The 19,516-nt window shown below is 42.0% G+C and overlaps 1 protein-coding gene across 3 annotated transcripts in view; it reads left to right on the top strand.

Moving 5' to 3' along the window:
- The window catches only part of ZNF608 (zinc finger protein 608), an 89,487-nt gene extending 77,259 nt beyond the window's left edge, over positions 1–12,228 (top strand). For 2 of the 3 annotated variants that reach the window (XM_054186158.1, XM_054186159.1), the window contains exons 4-10: positions 796–883; positions 1,354–3,805; positions 5,579–5,996; positions 6,557–6,729; positions 7,641–7,794; positions 9,043–9,124; positions 10,116–12,228. In XM_054186158.1, the coding sequence (XP_054042133.1) occupies positions 796–883; positions 1,354–3,805; positions 5,579–5,996; positions 6,557–6,729; positions 7,641–7,794; positions 9,043–9,124; positions 10,116–10,122 (3,374 nt within the window). In that variant the 3' untranslated portion in view covers positions 10,123–12,228. Of the gene's footprint in view, positions 1–795; positions 884–1,353; positions 3,806–5,578; positions 5,997–6,556; positions 6,730–7,640; positions 7,795–9,042; positions 9,129–10,115 lie in introns of those variants that run through there. The other variant, XM_054186161.1, reaches the window with a different exon arrangement.
- Positions 12,229–19,516: the final 7,288 nt, after the last annotated feature.

Genomic DNA, 19,516 nt, shown 5'->3' with positions numbered 1-19,516 from the left:
ATTTGAATAAACGTGAATTAGAAGTCTGCTTCAGGTGTGCTGACAAATTTACATTTAATAAAAGTCATAGGTGGAAAAGCAATTAAACAACAGTGCATTTTTCAAAGAATCCCTCTTCCCAAGTATCTATATTGTGATTCCTCTTAGCTTTGCTGTGTGGTTGCAATTTCTTGTCTAGTACCTCACTTTCCACAGAAGAAAAAGCAAGGCAAATACTACACATCTCCATCTATATCTGCTGAACGAAACTTGCGATGCATACATGTGTGTGTGTTTGTGTGTTTGGATATATGCAATTCCAAATAAATAGAAGCATCATTATCATATTGTTCAAAGCAAAGGAGATTCTTCTCAGTCACCTACTGATTTAAACACTGTAACTGGTGTTTAGTTTATGCTGGCTGGCTGCCAAGTGAAAGCAATTATGTGCAATAATAGCAAAATTAAGAGGTGAGTGTTGCTGTTTTACAGCAGGACATGGCAAAACCCATTTCCTTCTGTCAGCTGTATCTTGATTACACACACAGTCACACAGGCACACTCTCTTACAGACATACACATGCGCACACACACTCTTGTTCTTTGTCGTTTTCTGTTTTTCCTGTGGGTTTTAACTTGAGGTCACTGAAACCAGAAAAGAGGAAGAGTACAGACCACAGCATTTGAAAGCAAATGAGAATAAAGGTCTCACTTTGTGGGGAAGGAAAGAAAAAAATGAAAAAAGAGCAAAACAAAAAGCCTACCCCAATTATTGTTCTGACTGTGATAATACTTTGTTTTTTCTCCCACTGGCAGGTGTCCTAGTGGTAAATGTTACATGGAGGAACAAGACTTATGTAGGAACACTGCTGGACTGCACAAAGCATGACTGGGCCCCTCCTAGGTAGGCAATCATTCTGAGTCTGTTTTTTCTCTGCTGTATTTTCACCCCTAATCTCTTGTCAAGAGACCGTGCAGAGATTAATAAAAAACAACTGGTTATAATTGAAAACGTGCACCAGTGAAACAAGTAATTCTCAGTTCCACACTGAAATGCGGGGTGGGTGTTTTTATTTCTTTTTGTTTCGTGTTTTTGAGAGGGAAGGGGAAATACATGCGACTCAATCAGAGAACAGCTAATTTAAAAATGCATTTTTGTAAGTTTGGAAATTTTTTCTCTAAATTGTTCTAATTAGGTGGTCTTGTTCTTACCGTTTTTGTCCTTTGTTAATGACTTTCCCTTGGAGACTGTAGCGTTCTCATTTGGAAGAAGGACATCTTTAACATGTGTGAAGGTTCTGTTAGAAGTGGTGGTGTTTTGGTATTCATTCAGTTCACAGTTCCTGCTGATGAAATCTGCTCTTGTTTATATAGGTTTTGTGAATCGCCAACAAGTGACCTGGAAATGCGTGGAGGACGGGGCAGGGGAAAGCGAGCAAGGTCTGCTGCAGCTGCAGCTGTACCTGGGAACGATGCGAGTTTTGCAGAGTCCAGAGGACTTCAGAATAAGAATCGAGGTGGTGCCAATGGGAAGGGGAGGAGGGGCAGCCTGAACTCAAGTGGGCGCAGGACACCCCCAAACTGCTCCATGGATGAAGTCAAAGCCAGCCCCTCATCCACAAACAAGAGGAAGACTAAGCCTCCAATGGAGCTAGATTTGAACTCCAGTTCGGAGGACAATAAATCTGGAAAACGCGTTCGTACTAACTCTAGAAGCACTCCCACCACCCCACAGGGGAAACCCGAGACTACTTTTTTGGACCAAGGCTGCTCTTCTCCAGTGCTGATTGACTGTCCTCACCCCAACTGCAACAAAAAGTACAAGCACATTAATGGACTACGATACCATCAGGCTCATGCACATTTAGACCCAGAGAACAAGCTGGAGTTCGAGCCTGACAGTGAAGACAAAATTTCAGACTGTGAGGAAGCATTGAGTAACGTGGCACTTGAATGCAGTGAGCCAAGCACAAATTTGCCAGGCTTTGATCCACTAAAAGCACCGACATCTCCGTCCTCCATCACTACCCCAGGGACACCCAAGGGAAAAAGGGAACTGACCAGCAACGGCCCCGGTTCAGTTACCAGTTCCAAAACCGGCAAGAATTCTGGCAAAAAGAAAGGTCTGAACAGTGAATTGAACAGCCTTCCGGTAATTTCTAATATGGCAGCCACACTGGATAATTGCTCAGTAGCAGATGGCAATTTGCAAACGGAAATGCCCAAATTGGAGGCTGAAGGGTTAATCGAGAAGAAGAGTTTGGGTGATAAAGGCAAGAAAGCCAACAATTGCAAAGTGGATAAAAACCTTTCCAAACTGAAAACAGCAAGGCCCATTGCCCCAGCGCCAGCACCGACTCCTCCCCAATTAATAGCTATACCTACTACAGCCTTTACAACCACCACTACAGGGACAATACCGGGACTGCCCTCTCTAACAACTACTATTGTTCAGGCTACACCAAAGAGCCCTCCGCTAAAACCTATTCAACCAAAGCCCACAATTATGGGAGAGCCAAGCACTGTAAACCCAGCTCTCACATCACTCAAAGACAAAAAGAAAAAGGAGAAGCGAAAGCTGAAGGACAAAGAAAGCAAAGAGACGGGAAGCCCCAAGATGGATTCTAAGCTGGGAAAGCTGGAGGATTCAAAAGGGTCTGGGAAAGACTTATCTGGACATTTTTTGAAGGACCATCTCAACAAGAATGAAGTGTTAGCTAATGGACTGTCAGAGTCTCAAGAGAGCAGGATGGCAAGTATTAAGGCCGAAGCTGATAAGGTTTACACGTTCACAGACAATGCGCCCAGCCCTTCCATAGGGAGTGCCTCCAGGATGGAATGCAGCACTTTGGTGAATGGACAATCTGCCATGGCGCCACTGCACGTGTTGACACAAAACGGCGCAGATAACTCAGCCACTAAAACCAACAGCCCTGCTTACTCGGATATTTCTGATGCAGCTGATGATGGTGGCTCTGACAGCAGGTCAGAGGGCATGAGGTCAAAGGCCAGCTCTCCATCGGATATTATTTCTAATAAGGATGGTGTTGTAAAAGGACATTCTTCAACCACAGCACAATCGGCTCAAGCGAAAGAGTCCCATTCTCCCTATTACCATGGCTACGATCCTTATTATTCACCAAGTTACATGCACTCTGGACAGGTCAGTGCCCCAGCAGCTGGGAACAGCAGTACCCCACAGGGACTGAAGATCAAAAAAGAGGCTGAGGAAGAGGCTGAAAAGAAAGAGAAGGCAGAACCGTTGGATGCCAAGAAAAGCGAAAGCACTTCCTCTAATTTGCAGCCACAACATCAGTCAGTAATAACGCAAAGACACCCTGCACTTGCTCAGTCACTTTATTACGGACAGTATGCCTATGGGCTCTATATGGACCAAAAGTCCTTAATGGCCTCTAACCCTGCTTACAGGCAGCAGTATGAAAAATACTATGAGGACCAGAGACTAGCAGAACAGAAAATGGCACAAACTGGGAGGGACTGTGAAAGGAAAAATGATCCCCCCTTGAAGGAGATTGGGAAGGATGACAACAAGCAGAAGAATATTCCATCTGCCACTATTTCAAAGGCACCTTCAACTCCAGAATCCAGCAAAAATAACACTAAGATAGGGTCATCAGTCCCTAACAAAGGTGAGGAGACGAGCAAATCACAGATCCTTTCCAACCACCAGCAGCAGCTTCAGTCTGACAGTTTCAAAGCCAAACAAATGGAGAACCACCAGCTCATAAAGGAGGCTGTAGAGATGAAGTCTGTTATGGACTCCATGAAGCAAACGGGAGTAGATCCAACCACAAGATTTAAACAGGTGAGATCCCGGGAATTTGAACAAGAGTGTCTTGATTTATCCTTAAGCCATATAAGATTTTGTCCCTGATTCTGCTGTGGTTTTCTACCTTTGCAGCCAAACAAGCACCTCCATCCTTTTTTCATGCTGGATAGTACTGTAGTCTGTGAATAGACCAATAGTCCTTTCAGTTGAGCTGTTTGAAAAGAAAAAAAAAGTAAAAAAAATCTTGCAAGGTGGTGACAGAACCCAGGCTTAAGACCTGAATAGGCTATTTTAAATTACATGCATGAATAAAATAGAATTAGATTTCTCTTTTAGATGTAAATTCTAAGCAATTTGCATAGTTCAGAAATGAGAAATTTTGAGCAAAATAAGCAGCTTTCATTGTGAGAGGACTTGAAGTAGATTTGAAACATGGTTTGAAGTGTTTCTTTTTTTTTGTTAAATGACAGTTGGCATTTACTAAGGATGGGTGAGCTGGTTCTTTGAAGAGTTGGCTTGAAGCTTGGCTCTTTATCTTAACCCAAGGTGACCTTTTTGAAGCAGTTAAGTTCCCCTTCTCTCCTCAACCAACCTCAAGCCCCTACAGACCTACACAATGGATGAAATTCTCTCTCCATTGAAGTCAGTGATAGTTCTGCCATTGACTTCAGTGGAACCAGAATTTCATCCAGTGGCTTCGTGCTGACCTTCCTAGATGTCACATTGCCTTCATTCAAGGCAATGCGACTGTCTCTGCTCTGAACCGGGGCCTCAATGCTTGATACTTTCATGTCTGGTGTACAGTGCATCCCAGACTTCGCCCTTACGGGCTGTCTTTGAAGGTACAGTGGGGTCAGGTGAGTGGGAGTTAGGGAGCTCTAAAGGAAGTGGGATGGTACAGCCCTGAGTAGGGGAAGATTTCTGCTGATTCAAATGAGTATTTGAACCAGCCTGTCCAAGCGTTTGGTTGTGTGCTTATGTTTCTGTTGCATCTGCCATAAATGTCTATCAGTTGGAGACGATGTTTACAATTAGGTCATGCATATCCTGTATTGGAAAAAGTCTTCCTGTTACTGCTCAGTACTAATTTGGTGTAGTCTTGTAAAGAACTCACCTAACTAGTTCTATAACGTGTTTATAAACTGGGCTATGTAATATATTATGCAAAAATGTATTTCTGATATCCTGTACATATTCTTTAAACCATGTGGTCCTCATCTGGTAAATACTTACCCATGTGTAATTTTACCAACTTGAAATAAGACTGGCGGCTGAAGAAGTCTGCCTTAATGTTTGACTTCCGCTGATTCTTGTATGTTTGCAATATCAGAGGCAGCATTAGAATCTTCCCAGCTAGATCAGGTTTTCAGGTTCATCGTTCCAGGTAATCCAACTGCTCTGGCATATCATTATCCAGCTTTAATTTTGTGGTTCACGGGTATTTTTTGCTCTCTAGTGGGAAAATCTCTCTGTGGGATTTAATTAAAATGTTTTATGAATAGGGTGGTCTCAGAACTTTGATACAATGCATATGTATTTCATGATTAAACTAGTTAAAGGCATGAAGAAGGATATAAGATGAAGCAATTGAATTAAATTTTGATAATAGTCTCTTGCTTCTTCATGAGAATATTGGTTTGACTTTGAGCTCAAGGCACCCTGTAGCAAGCAAACCTCTCCTCTATGTAATAGGGATATGTTATTAAAACAGCTATTAAAAATACATTAACTGAAGTATGCGAAATATCAATAGTGATCTCATTTTAACATCTAAGTTCAGAACAAAATTTTTTTTCTCCTCCGTATTAGGATCCAGATTCACGAACATGGCATCATTATGTCTATCAGCCCAAATACCTTGATCAGCAAAAACCAGAAGAACTTGATCGTGAGAAAAAATTAAAAGAAGACAGCCCTAGAAAAACACCTAACAAGGAAAGTTCCCTGCCTAACCTTCCTGTCTCATTAGCGAGCATTAAAGAGGAGCCTAAAGAGGTCAAGCGTTCTGATTCTCAATCAGTGGATGAGAGCAAGATAAAAAACGATGATCGAAAGACTCCTGTAAATTGGAAGGACTCTCGGGGTGCTAGAGTAGCAGTTTCCTCACCAATGAGTCAGCATCAGTCATATATCCAGTACTTGCATGCTTATCCTTATCCACAGATGTACGATCCCAACCATCCAGCCTATCGCGCAGTCTCTCCTGTCCTAATGCACAGCTATCCTGGTATGTATTCTGAAAATTGCCTTGCACGGTAGTTAAGATTTACACCCTCAAAATGCAGTAAAGCCTGCATTTTAATGTTTCTGTTAGTAGCTAGGGTAAATTAGAAGCTTCATGGGTGACATTTGTTTTGCTTTTGCTTCCACTAGGGAAAGTTCTGTAGATGAAACTGATTTAATACAAGATGTTGCTTTTATGAACTGTCACAATTCCCAGCTACAGTTTTCTCAACCCTTGACAGTCTGCTATTGCTGTTAGACTGACAGATAGTTTATTGCCTATAAAAATATTCTAAGCACTTACTGTCAGAACCATTATAGTTACTATTCCTTTCACTTAAAGAGGACCCATAAATGTCTGAAATGGCTATCAGCTGAACCCTCTTTATAACCTCCATTCATCAGGGTAAATTAGGTGAAGAAATTGAAGAGCAAAGATGCCGTTTGATAGTCATGTGATCCATTTTTGATGTTATCCTCTGTCCTGGCATCCCCTCCTCCCACCTTGATATGACCAAAATGTAAACCCAATAATTTGATATGGTATTTATTGTTTACCTGCAGGGGCCTATCTCTCTCCAGGATTTCATTATCCAGTTTATGGAAAGATGTCAGGGAGAGAAGAGGCGGAGAAAGTCAATACCAGCCCAAGCATCAATGCGAAATCAACCACTGAGTCCAAAGCACTGGATTTGCTCCAGCAGCATGCCAACCAGTATCGCAGCAAGTCCCCTGTTGTAAGGCTTCATCTGTTGTTACTGAAGAGTGGTACATATGGGGAGGGGTAGAGAACATAATTTTAAGAAGCACACAATCTGGCATCAAGCTCTGAATGCATGATTCGTCTTTATAGTACTGCTTAAAATAAAAGCAATTTATAGTCAGGATGCTTCCATGGCATAAACTGGAAGTGACACATATAACACAGTTCTGTGCTCGGAGTCTTCCTGTCTTTAAATGAATGGACTCACGTAGAAGCATAGAGTCAGAAACACCTCCTGGTGCACAGTTTATTGCAGTTAAAGAGGAAGCTCCTGTTTGGAAACAGATGATGAAATGAGAAGTTGGGCTGTGAGGTTTGGTAATATCCCTTCCCTGTATTTGCCAAGAAGCCGCATCTTCCAAATAGCAGATTACCAGTCCCCATTTTTGAAGACTTCCACATTGAGCAAATACTGTTATTTTACTTTCAGATAAGTTGGTGCTAGTTTTAATTGTGTGCAAGTCCCTGACTCTGATTCTATTTTTAAAAGGGCTTTCTTGCTATTCAAGCAGGCTTGATCCCCAGAGTACATTAAAGAGGGATGAGGATTCATTTACATCAGCTTTCAGCAGCTCAGCTAGGTTGTTCAGGCACTGGCAAGTCAGCCAAGCTGAAGGGAGCCCAGAACTGAAAGTCATCCTGGTGGCTTCAAGCTGCAGTGCGTTGCCTCAAAGTCTCTGTGCCTTAGAAAATCTTCCATTAGCCAGATAGACTAGTTTTGGATTAGAATCAAGTGCAAATAATCCAGTAGAGATGATAGTTCTTCAGAAAAAATAACTTTCATCATTTGAATTCAAAAGGTAGTTGCCAGGTAATAGCAAGTGTGGTTTTATTGTGATTTCATCCCTTCAAAAAATTTCACATCGTTTTTCTTTCTGCTGCTAGCCTGTGGAAAAATCAGCAGCTGAGCGTGAACGGGAAGCAGAAAGGGAACGAGACCGTCATTCTCCTTTTAGCCAGCGGCATCTCCATACGCACCATCACACACATGTTGGAATGGGTTACCCCCTTATACCTGGACAATATGACCCATTTCAAGGTGAGCAGAAGATTTCCAATGGTGGGATTAGCTTGCCTCATGGAGTTGTTACCTTGACATTGGAAATCATGCCTACATGAAGCATTTTGAATAGAGATCCCCTTGTTAAATCAGAAGTGCTTTACATTTAGGAAGAAAGCTTGAAAATTCACAGCATGGACTAAGCGCAAATGTATAGCTTCGTACCTGAGAAATACCAAGTTTTGTTTCCAAAACTGGGTGTTGGAGTTTAAAGTACATTAAAGATGTACCGGTAGGCTACCATTCACATGAACGTTTTGATTCGTACTGCAAACTGACATTAACTGGCTGAAAGGCAGTAAAAAAAACAAACCAAACAACCTCCTTTTTGTATAATTAGGGTTGTGTAAGCAATGGAAGAAGTGTAGCAAAGACAAAAGCTTTTTATACTGAACATATTTTATGTACAAGGCATTACAGTCACAAGGGTTTGAGCTTGTTATAATTTGACCATCTGAAAGAGGACTCTCTGTATTTTGGCAAATGCAGCGCACAAAGTTGCAGCCAGTGAAAAAGCAGCACAGTAAGATACGATTCATTCTCCCTAGGTTTTATACCAGTCTGTGACTGTTTTTCTGTAGCCCTGGACTCTAGCTGAATTAAAAGGAGATTTCCTCCCATGCAGCGAAATACATGCTATCACAATTGGTGGCTAAATGACATTAATTCATTACGTTCACTTGGTGCCTCAGCAGTTATTTTTCCTGTGTAAAAGTCTTGACATTTCTCAGTTTGATTCAGTGATTCCATATGCCTTTTGGGATGCATTATGCTTGTTCAGTAGGAAAACTGTAAAATCATAAGTTATTATGAAAGCGTTGTATTCTGAGCAGCTGGTATGCCGTTTCTGTAATTCACTGTGACTTTTGATTCTTGTTGTTTCCTGGTGCCTATTATTTCTACTGAGCTTCCTATTCAGGAACTCATACAAACCACTTGGCATCATGCAGTGCACTTCTTGGAAAGAAATACAATAAGTAGGAATGTTGTATTTTCTTGTAAAATATCTATCAAGGACAATTCAGTTTACTATATGAAGTGGGCAGACTGTCTTAACACTGTGGCCTGAAGTATTTGCCATTTATATAGCGTTAAAACCCCACCATTTTCTGATGGTGGGGTTTTCTGTCTGTTTGCCTTAGAGTTACTTCCTAATATTTCTCTGAGCACAAAAATCCATTAAAACCAGAAGTATATCAACATTCCTTCCTTTCTTCTTTCCCTCAGGATTGACCTCTGCTGCCCTTGTTGCCACTCAGCAGGTGGCTGCGCAGGCATCTGCATCTGGTATGTTTCCTGCACAAAGAAGGTAAATAGCCAGTAAATATTAAATTATATATCTTAACACAGAGAGGAGAAAGCAAATCATAGATTTTATAGCCTGATGGTCTGCAGTTCCTTGTATGACTCAATTTTTAAGTACTTAAGGGACTTTGGGTTAATTGCAGTTTTATTCTCTTTAAGGTGACATTTTGTCCTTAGTTGTGTCCTTTAACTGTAACATAGATCATTAAGAAGTAGTCTGTCTTCTGAGATTTTCCATAGACTATGTTTTGAAGATAAAACAAGTGATTATGAAACATAATGTAAGATCCAAATTATGTATGAAATGGGTTTAAAGTTCATGTTCAGTTAGATCCAAGTACTTCCAGAAAAACATAAAGACTTTGCCTACTCTGCAAGTCTGCCTGGTTTGCTGATTTTGCTTTCAGAGAGGTTTGCTTGGGAGTCCATTAGAGGTGACATCGTATTTAAGTTAACATACCCATTCTGTGCTTTGGTTATTTATTGGTTTTCAGTAGAATTTACCGTTCAACTATCATCCTTGCTTTTCAAGAGGAAAGAGACTCTTCTGTATTATAATGATCCCATCTCAAGTGAAAAAACCAAAAGCATCCTTAACATTAGTGTTCCTTCATTGCTGCCATGTCAAGTTTCAGAGTTTAATGTATTAAATAGTAGTGTAACATTCCATGGTTATGGGTGTCTTTCTGAAAGCTGACTCTGAAAACAAGTGACCATGTAAGACTCTTAGCTATAATTATTCGAGTGAGGAAGTTCTGCAACCCTGAAAGAGCTGATGGATGTGAGGGTGCCAGAACCCAGAAGATAAATGCCGGCACAGGTTACTTGTTAGTGTGTTGTTCCTGGCAAGGGAGGGACGAGGACATGGCTTGCTGTCTTTCCTTCTTGGGGTTGAGAGTACTGTGCAGATTGCATTTCATGGTATATCCGAGGTGCAGAAAAAAACAATGAGAAAAGGAAACTGCATACTAAAACATTCTTCTTTCTTTTTGCAGAGAATGATGAGTTTGGAGATGTACGTTGTCATGTGACTGGATCACATGAGGAAGCGCTTTATTACAGACATCAGTTCCATGGTGTTAATTTGAAATGCCTTAATGGCAGGCAAAAACCAGTCATTTCATTTTTGTAAATTGCAGATTTTATCACAGAGTAACAAATGTTGCTGTAATTAGACTTCTGTTTTTATATATATATATATGCGTATATATATATATACATATATATATAAAAATATATATATATTCTTTACTTTTTTTGTATCAGTACCAAGGCTCGCACACAGGGTCTGCTGCTAAGTTGCGAACCACACAGTAAAGGAGATATGTATTTGTCATGTTTAGAAAGCGTTAACCGCAAAAGGCTGTTTGTTTCTTTTCTTTTCTTTTTTTTCTCTTTTTTTTCTTTCTTTCCAGTTGTAAATAAATATTGTTATGTATCAGTGTGCCTGAACCTTGCATACCCTTCTGATATTTCCCACAAGCTCTCAGAGAGGCTAACTGTGATGACACTTTGGTACAATGTAGACGTCTATTTGGTGGCTCCTATTAAGATGCATCAGTGTAAAATGTTACTGTATTCACTGTTTCATTGTAATTGTGTATTGTGAAAAATATACCTTTGGAAGGCATGGGGATCCTAGTACCACAAAAACTGTGTTGTATATAATGTATAGATTTTAAATGGAGATAATGAGCATCTGTGAATAATGAAATGTCTTTTTTGATAATCTTGAACGGCAGATAACCTAATAGCCTGCATACCAGAAGACATCTGTGATTGTTCTATTACTTGAATAGTCCTGCAGTCTTTTTTTTAATGTTTACAATTACTGAGTTTTAGAAGAGGGACTTTAATGCCATTGCCTGGTTACTTGTTTTATGCTGTAATCTCGTTTATTTTATGTAAAATGTATATCGAATGCTTTCATTTTTTATACCTGCCTTAAATAATTTGGCAATCAGAATAAAGAAAATAAGTTGTTTTTGTACTTTCTCGGTGTCTATGGGCCGCTTTGAAAGATGTGTCATAGTTGTAGACAGCGGAGGCTGCAGCTACCACACACAGCTACTAGTCTGTGTGCCCAGAGGTTCTCCCTGTGGCTCAGTTCCTGGTGTGCACCTGCAGCCCTCCCATGCCTCCCCGCTGGGCCTGTGGTGTTGTCCTCTCCCAGCGGGCGAGGTCCACTCCAGAGGTCCAAGCCAGATTGCAGTGGACCTCTTTCAGTTGACACTGATAAGCTCAAAAAAGGCCCATAGTAACACCTTGGATGGTATTAGTGGAACTTAATTCTCTGATACCTGTTGTAGAGCAGCTCTGTGTGCTATAAATTATATAGGCAAATTTTTTCTATTATATCTGAATGCACCCCTCTCCCCCATGAATAGAGGCCTAAAAACAGAGGATGTGTCGATTAAAAAAAAAAAAAGTTCCTTGCTGTGCTTAATCTGCGTTACCACAAAATAAATACTTTATGTGGCTGTACCGCCTGTTTTGTTACAGTGTGGTTAACACAGTACACAGTAATATGAAGTCACTAATCATGACACGAAAAAAAATCAGATTTACTGGTCAGATTTTTGAGGCTTTAACTTTTGTCTTTTCCTGCATATCCCAGTTATATTGCTTGTCAAAACTGTTTTTTAAAGTTTCACTGGGTTTTTTTGGTTTTGTGTTTGTTTTTTTTTTTGACAGGGTGAATTACTGCAAGTTAAAGCTTGTTCTTGAAGTCGGTTCCATTTCTTCTACCTTGTGAATACTTAATACAGAAGGATGAATTAAAGATTCCCAACAGACAAGCACACTTGGACTTTTTATATTGCTATGATGAATCTGCCATTAATATTGCTATAATTGTTTTATTTTTATAGGCATAAAATCAGTTCCCTTAGTGACTAGTTATAAGGCTTATTGATTTTTACTACACATCATTCATCTGTGGCTTACTCTTATTGTCTTGTTCTGAACACATTCAGAAGTCTCACAGTGGTGACATACTACAAATTAGCCTCATAAAAAATGGGAAGGAAGGGGTGTTTTCTTTGGAAAGGGGATATTGTGAATGCAGGGCTCTTGAAATAATAAATGCCTTATTACTTCTCTAGTAAAGGCTCAGGTGGCTTTTGTATTGAAATGTACCATTGATTTTTTTTTCCCAGCCTAGGCCATTAATGCTTCTGCAGCAAAACATGTTTTATAACTTCACACGATTGGTGATCTTGATTTGGTGTGGTTTAAGATTGAGTGTCATGGGTAACTGGAATGAATTACTCTGATTGATACAGGGTAAGCAACAGTTAAAATTATAATTAATGTTATATCCTTGAAGTCTGTAAGAGGGGCTAACATCCATTGCCATTTATTGTCTTCCACCACTTAAGGTTATTGTCTTCCCTCTATCTGCATAGCTTTGCTTTTGGTTTAACACTTGCCATACTGATATCCTTAAAGGCTGTGCAACAGCGAGCATGACTCCCTGGTTCCACACTCCCTAAAACCAAAGGGTATCCACTCACACGTCTGAGCACTGACGTGCAGCTGCTGTGGTCGTTTCACCACAGTGTGAGCATCCAAAGGGTGAGCAAACTGAAGCAGGAATATAAGGAAGACAATTTACAAACTAATAGCTGCAAGAATTCATCATTGGAAAGGGGCAGCTAAAGCAGCATGGTGCAGATACATTTGCACTCTCTTTTCCATGGGAAGGGCATGTACTTTTTGTTACTTCCAGCTGACAGCTCTACCACTTTGCTCTTCAAGCAGTAGCAATCAGTGACCTGCTCCTATCTTTCATCCCAATATTGGTGGATGTCTTGCAAAGGTGAAGCACGGCTTCTGCCTTGCACTTATTTCTTTGAGTTTCTAGCCTGTACACGGAATGGAGCTAGAGAAATGAAAGGTCTGTCAGTGGGAGCCCATCACACACACCCAAAAAACCCAGATAGGGAGCTACTGCCTGTCGTGCTTGCACTGGGAAAAAATGGATGTGAACAGAGAAGGGGTTGGATTTTTTTTTTTTGAGCAATCATAGGATGGTTCAGGTTGGAAGGGACCTTAAAGATCATGTAGTTCCAACCCCCCTGCCCTGGGCAGGGACACCTCCCACTAGACCAGGCTGCTCAAAGCCCCATCCAGCCTGGCCTTGAACACTTCCAGGGATGGGGCATCCACAGCTTCCCTGGGCAACCTGTTCCAGTGCCTCAACACACTCACAGTAAAGAATTTCTTCCTAATATCCAATCTAAATCTACCCTCCTTCAGTTTGAAACTGTTACCCCTCGTCCTATCATTACACTCCCTGATAAAGAGTCCCTCCCCATCTTTCCTGTAGGCCCCCTTCAGGTACTGGAAGGCTGCTATAAGGTCTCCCCGGAGCCTTCTCTTCTCCAGGCTGAACAACCCCAGCTCTCCCACGCTGTCCTCATAGCAGAGGTGCTCCAGCCCTCTGATCATCTTCATGGCCCTCCACTGGACCCTTTCCAACAGGTCCACGTCCTTCTTGTGCTGAGGACTCGAGAGCTGTGTGCAGTCCTCCAGGTGGGGTCTCACCAGAGCAGAGTAGAGGGGCAGAATCACCTCCCTTGACCTGCTGGCCACACTTCTTTTGATGCAGCCCAGGATGCGGTTGGCTTTCTGGGCTGCAGGCGTGCATGGCCAGCTCATGCTGAGCTTCTCGTCCACCAACACCACAAGTCCGTCTCCTCAGGGCTGCTCTCAATCCGTTCTCTGCCCAACATGTATTTGTGCCTGGATTGCCATGACCCAGGTGCAGGACCTTGCACTTGGCCTGGTTGAACTTCATCATGTAACTCTATCAGACAGGGGCCTGAGTGAGCTGGCTGGCTACCAGGGCTAGACTAGAGCTGGTGAAAATGGGAGCTAGGAGTAACATTTCTGCAGTTTTGTAGCTTTAGATTCCCTGGTGGCCTTAGGGAACACCTGAGAACTCACAGACCTAATTATGTGTTATGCCCCTCCCCCCATCCCCCCTTGCTTCTGGAAGGTGCATTGGTTGGGCTTAGCCATTGGGTCATTAGTCCCACTTGTCACTCTGACAAGTGCTGGCAGGACAAGTGCCCCCAAAGCACATGAAGTTAGAGAACCCCTGAATCCATCCTAAAACACACCAGGGATTGTTGGTAGCACAAAAACTGGCATAAGCAAAGAACACCACAGTGCCCTTCTGCAGCTCTCCACCCTGTCTCTTCTGAGGGAAGCAGTGAAAGTCAAGCAGGGAATCTAGCTCGTTTTTCCTTCTGGCGTCACAGTCTTGTCACTGGCTTTATCACAACTGGCATATGTACTGTCCTCATCTTTCTGCCTCAGAATCTCACTCTAATGTTTGCTTGCCACACTCTCTCACTCCTCCTTTCTTCTCTCCCCTCTTAGCACCACTTGCCCATTCAATAAGCCTTCTTCTATCCATTGGATATCATCAAAACTCGCTCTATTTGCACAGATAGAAACTTTCTGCATACATTTGTGATCTCAGCCCTTGATTAGTTCTCTCTTTTCTTTTATCACACTCCCTCCTTTGACTTGTGGTTGTTTGGGTTTTTTTTTTCTGTATCTTACGCTGTATCCTGCCTCTCTTCAGCCTAAAGTGTTTGGGACAGACAACATGTCTCACTTCATATGGCATAGTTCATATTTATAGTTCCTTCTGAATAATAGCTATAGCATCTCATGGGTGATAGCACAAGATGCCGTGAGTGGCTAGAGCAGACCATTATTAACAATGAGCTGAAGATAACTGGCAACACCCATGACCGTTTTAAAAGGTGTTTTGAAGCAATCTAATGCCTCAAAAATTGGGAATGGTACCAAGCCCTGAAGCTGTATCTCCTTGTATCGGAGGGAACTGGAGACATGCAATCATTACTTAATGAACCAGCTTTGTTCTGCTTTAGAGAGCAAGCTCTGTTTTCTTCATTTGTTTCAGTTTTGGCTCTTTGCTTAGCTTTCTGCACTAAACACTCTATAGCGTTACTGTGAACTATGGTTCTCCTTAATGAAGTTTTTTTTTTTTTCTTAGGTCAGTATTTCCTAAGTTCTCATAGCTTCAGCCTTTTCTGTAAGATTTTTTTGAGGGAATCTTACTTTTACCAAGAAGTGCAAGAGGTTTTCATTCAGGAGAGGAGACATCAGCTGAAGTTATACATGTTGTGGTGGTGGGAAGGTAGACACCATTAAAATCCTCACACTGTCTGTTAGTAATTTTTGTGCAGCTTATGCTAAATAGTGCTTCCAGCCACAGTAGCAACTCTGAAACTTCTTGTCTGGACTGATAAATTAGCAAACTTAAGGATTTAGCAAAGGTAATTATTACTTGCAGCCTGACTATATTTATCATGCAAAAACCTTCTCATTCTCTGCCATAATATTACAGAGAAGTGCTCTAGGGACTTTGAAAGTAGATTCTGTTACAGACAAATGAACTCCTGCAGACGAAGCTGGCACCTGTAGTTCGGTTCCAGTAGCCTCATAGATGTTTCAGCAGCATTCTGCAGTCATTTTGGATGGTATAACGGTGTATGTTAACTACATGATTTCCATCATTTGAGTTTGCTGATGGTAGAATAGTGCTTACTTACTGCTTTGAGCATAACGCTACAGGATTTCTTTACGAGACTGAACAGTGCAGCAGTGCCTGCTAAAAACAGAGCTAAATGAGGAAGCCTCTGTCAAAGCCTATTTAAACCCTTAATACAGGAGACTAATTTTACAGCTTACATCTTGACAGGTGGAGCAAATGACTGCAGTTCTCCTAATTGTTTTCAGGGCCCTGAGGGCACCACCAAGCCTTGCTGGCCCTGCCCAGCCTCCCATGGAGCCTTCCCCTGGCCCTGCTGCGGGGCTCAGCCCTGGGCTGTCCATCCCTGCCCCAGGGCCGCCTGATGCCCTGGGCTGGGGCTGTACTGCTGCTGGTACCCACATACCCCAGCTCCCTGGCTGGGGTCGGTGGGACGGGACCCGCCAGCCCCCAGGACCCCCCAGCCCTGGCTGTGCTCTCACAGTTGCAAACAAGGATGTGCAGTGGCTGCCCTTACAGGACTTGGGTTTAGGCTGTTTCTAATAGGATGGTATGCAGGGAATGGGCTTCAGTAAGACCCTTACTAATACTTTTGTAATTAGGCAAATGAAAGGTGAACGAGGAATTTTTGTCTTTATATGTTTCAAATCAAACTCTTACAGAATAGTGGAAATGAGGCATGGAATAAAAAGCTCTGGGGTTTTCTGATTGAAGAACCTCCTGTATACTTAACAGGCTGCCATGAAAAAAAATCTTTTTTTCCTTAATTTTTTCCCTTTTCCTCAATAGTATAAACTTGTGTTTGAAAGTCCCAAGTGACACTAGAAATACCTTGAGGGGAGAGGGGAATTTTTTCCTCTCCTCATCCAACGCGGGTAACTGAAAGGGACAAGATTTGCAATTAGCTTTAAAAGGAGCTGGCCCTTAATACATGTGCTCAAAGTAGGCACCCTTATTACACAGAGCAGGTTTCTCCTCCATAAGCTTCCTACGCAGCAGTGGTCTGCTTTGCCGGCTGCTTCAGAAATGTGACTCTGCCTCCTTCCTTTGGGGCTCCCCAGAAGAGAGTGGGAGGAACCAGATGAAGGGTGAGACAGACCGCGGGGACGGTTTCAGTTTCTGCTTTTCCATTGCATACACATGCCAGAGCAAGGCTTTTGTAATCTCCTTTATCCGCATCTTTCCCCAGCTCTGTCACTAGGTCTGTTTAAGTGTTCCCAGTGAAGAGCCTCATCAAGCCACTGATTTTTAAGCAGAGCTCCAGACAGAAAAGGTCATTAAAATGTCAATGACACAATATGTCTCCCCATGTCGTACATTGGAACATAACAATTTAATACCAAGCTTTGCCGCAAGTATCTGCTGTGCTAATTCTTCCTACTTGGAAAGAAACTGGCTTCCTTTAATAGAGAATTTGCCAAATCCTCAGTAAATGGCTTGTGGCTTTGTTGAAACCAGCTGACCACTTTCCCTTTTAGCTGCCAAAAGTCTGTCCCCGTTTTTGGAGTTACTTCCCTGAAGAACCAAGGTGCAGAAGAAACTACTACAGAAAGAAAACACTAAAAATAGCAAGACAGAGGCCACTGTTTTTTATGCTAGGGCACCTCTCGTTAGGCTTAAGGTGGGTTCTGCTTCTGCAACTCAGGTAAGGTCTGGGTCCCTCGAGGCAGAGCAGTAATTGCTATTCAGTATAGCTCTTTACTTCTTCCTTGAGTACATGCACACATAGGTCTCTCTCAGATGCTCATGTACTCATTTTCTCCTTTGTTAGAGGGTCACACATAAATCCTGTATGCACGATTTGATATTAATTTGCTTAGGGGTTTCTTTTGTAGCCCACTAGCAATAAAATGGCTCTCTAGGGTACTAATGACTGCTCAGCTTTGGAGTTTCATTTCTGAACCTGACACTAGGTCACAAGCTTTTAAAACCTGTCCCACCTGTAGAAGGGTTAATTCTTCTAAGTTGCGGATACAGTAAAATTCTATTTTATTAAAGAAGAGCAGTGTGTGTATGTCAGTGTATGGGCCTGACAAATCATTCAAGTTGTATACAGAAAGCTGAGGGAGTGATTATAGCTGGCTCTGATGGGTAGGGAGGACAGGAGACTTTGACATGAAAGTGACCTGGCTGAATTCTGAGTCTTCTCTCAAGACTCCAGTGCCGAGCTCTGTGCTGAAATACAGGGATTTGGAGAGCCATGGGTTCAGCAAGGTCACCCCAGCAGCACAAGCAACAGTGGCATCGCTTAAGTCACTGAGCAAGCGCAGGTGAGTCCCCGAACACTGGAACTGGGGCCTGCAGTGGCTCCTGGTAAAGAAAGCTCTGGCACAGGAGAGATGGACCTTGTTTATGCAGCTAACATGGAGCAAATGCCCTTGGAGCAGACCTGACTGTCCTGAAGCACTTGGTGCTGCTGCAGGCTCGCATGCTGCTGGCTTACGAGCTGCCATCTCAGTGTGCTCCACTTTCTTCAGTGGCACAGGTCTGCAGCATCAAGAAACAGGCTGTTCATGATCCAAAGAGCAGTGAGAGTTATCTTATTATGTATGAGCAACTTACAGAAGGTGAGACAGGATAAAGCACGAGGCAGCCTTAAAACTCAAGCATGGCCTCGACTACTTCGTCTTTAGAAGGCACTGCACCTCTCCCATTGCTCACATCCAACTCCCCTGCCCTAAAGGAACACGATTTCATGTGCTTCCAAATGTTGTACACCAAGAACCAGTGTTTTCTCTCTGCTGTGTGAAGACAGGAGTAGAGGAAGATAATGTTATTGCAGAGTAGAAAATTATCAGCCAGGAGACCATACGTGGCAAACCATAAGTGCGTGTCTCCATTTACGCTTCCTCTCATGGCAGAAAGTTGAAACCTTTGGTTCTGTCCTCTTTCATTGTTTGTTGTAACTAAATAGATCGATTCTTACATTCTTTTGGGGCCCGTTAAATAGTGGTATTAGATTACTAACCACGAGTGCAAAGCACCCATATCTCCTCATTAACTGGCTGATACATGTTTAAGAAGCCATCTTGAATATCTTTCGCTGCAAGAAGGATATTTCCATCATGGGACATGATAGTTTTGTCCTTACTAGATGCTTTTGTTTTGGCTGCTGTATTTCTAGACATATTGCCACTTTAGCATGCCACTTAGATGAGGTATCAGATGAATCTTCAGATGCAGTATTTAATATGTTCATAAGTTCAAAATTGGTACTAGACTTTCATAGTAAATTCCACACATATTTAGCAATGTTTTGGTTGTTTGTTGTGGTTTTTTTTGTGGTTTTTTTTGGTTTTGTTTTGTTTTTAATCTTGTTCATTTGAAAGGGGAAAATAAGCTTCCAGGAATTCACTTTGACAGGTTTTCTTCTTTTCCTAGTTCTTTAAGAGGACAAAATTCATTCACAGATCATTCAGATTCTTGGCAGCATCTGGTAGCAGATCCAAAGGAAAACAAATTTCAATATAAGTCACTGATTTCATGGAGGCAACATTTATCAGTAACACAATTACACCTATAACCCACACTAAAGCTCATTTGACTAGTATACAGTGATCAGTACGATGAGAACTGAAAACCTCTCTATATGAAATCTGTAAAGCAAACACATGACCCTGGTTTCAGGAGAAGGCTTTATCAGGGTAGCTAATGGCAGTGAGGGATGCAGGTCACTTCCTCATCTCCCTTTCACACCCCGACACCCTTTTTTAGTTTATGCTTTGCCTGCTTCTTGTATTTACTATCCATTAGTCCCTAGTGATAGCATCAAGGTCAGATGCCCTACTTGAATCAACAGTTGAATTACCCCTATCTTCTGACACCATCAAAAGCAAATTGCTAGCTAATCGCCAAGGAAAAGAG

The sequence above is a fragment of the Rissa tridactyla genome, chromosome Z, assembly GCF_028500815.1.
Source record: "Rissa tridactyla isolate bRisTri1 chromosome Z, bRisTri1.patW.cur.20221130, whole genome shotgun sequence".
NCBI lineage: Eukaryota > Metazoa > Chordata > Aves > Charadriiformes > Laridae > Rissa > Rissa tridactyla.
Note: the sequence above shows the minus strand (reverse complement) of the source record. Positions and strands in the feature narration are given on the sequence as shown.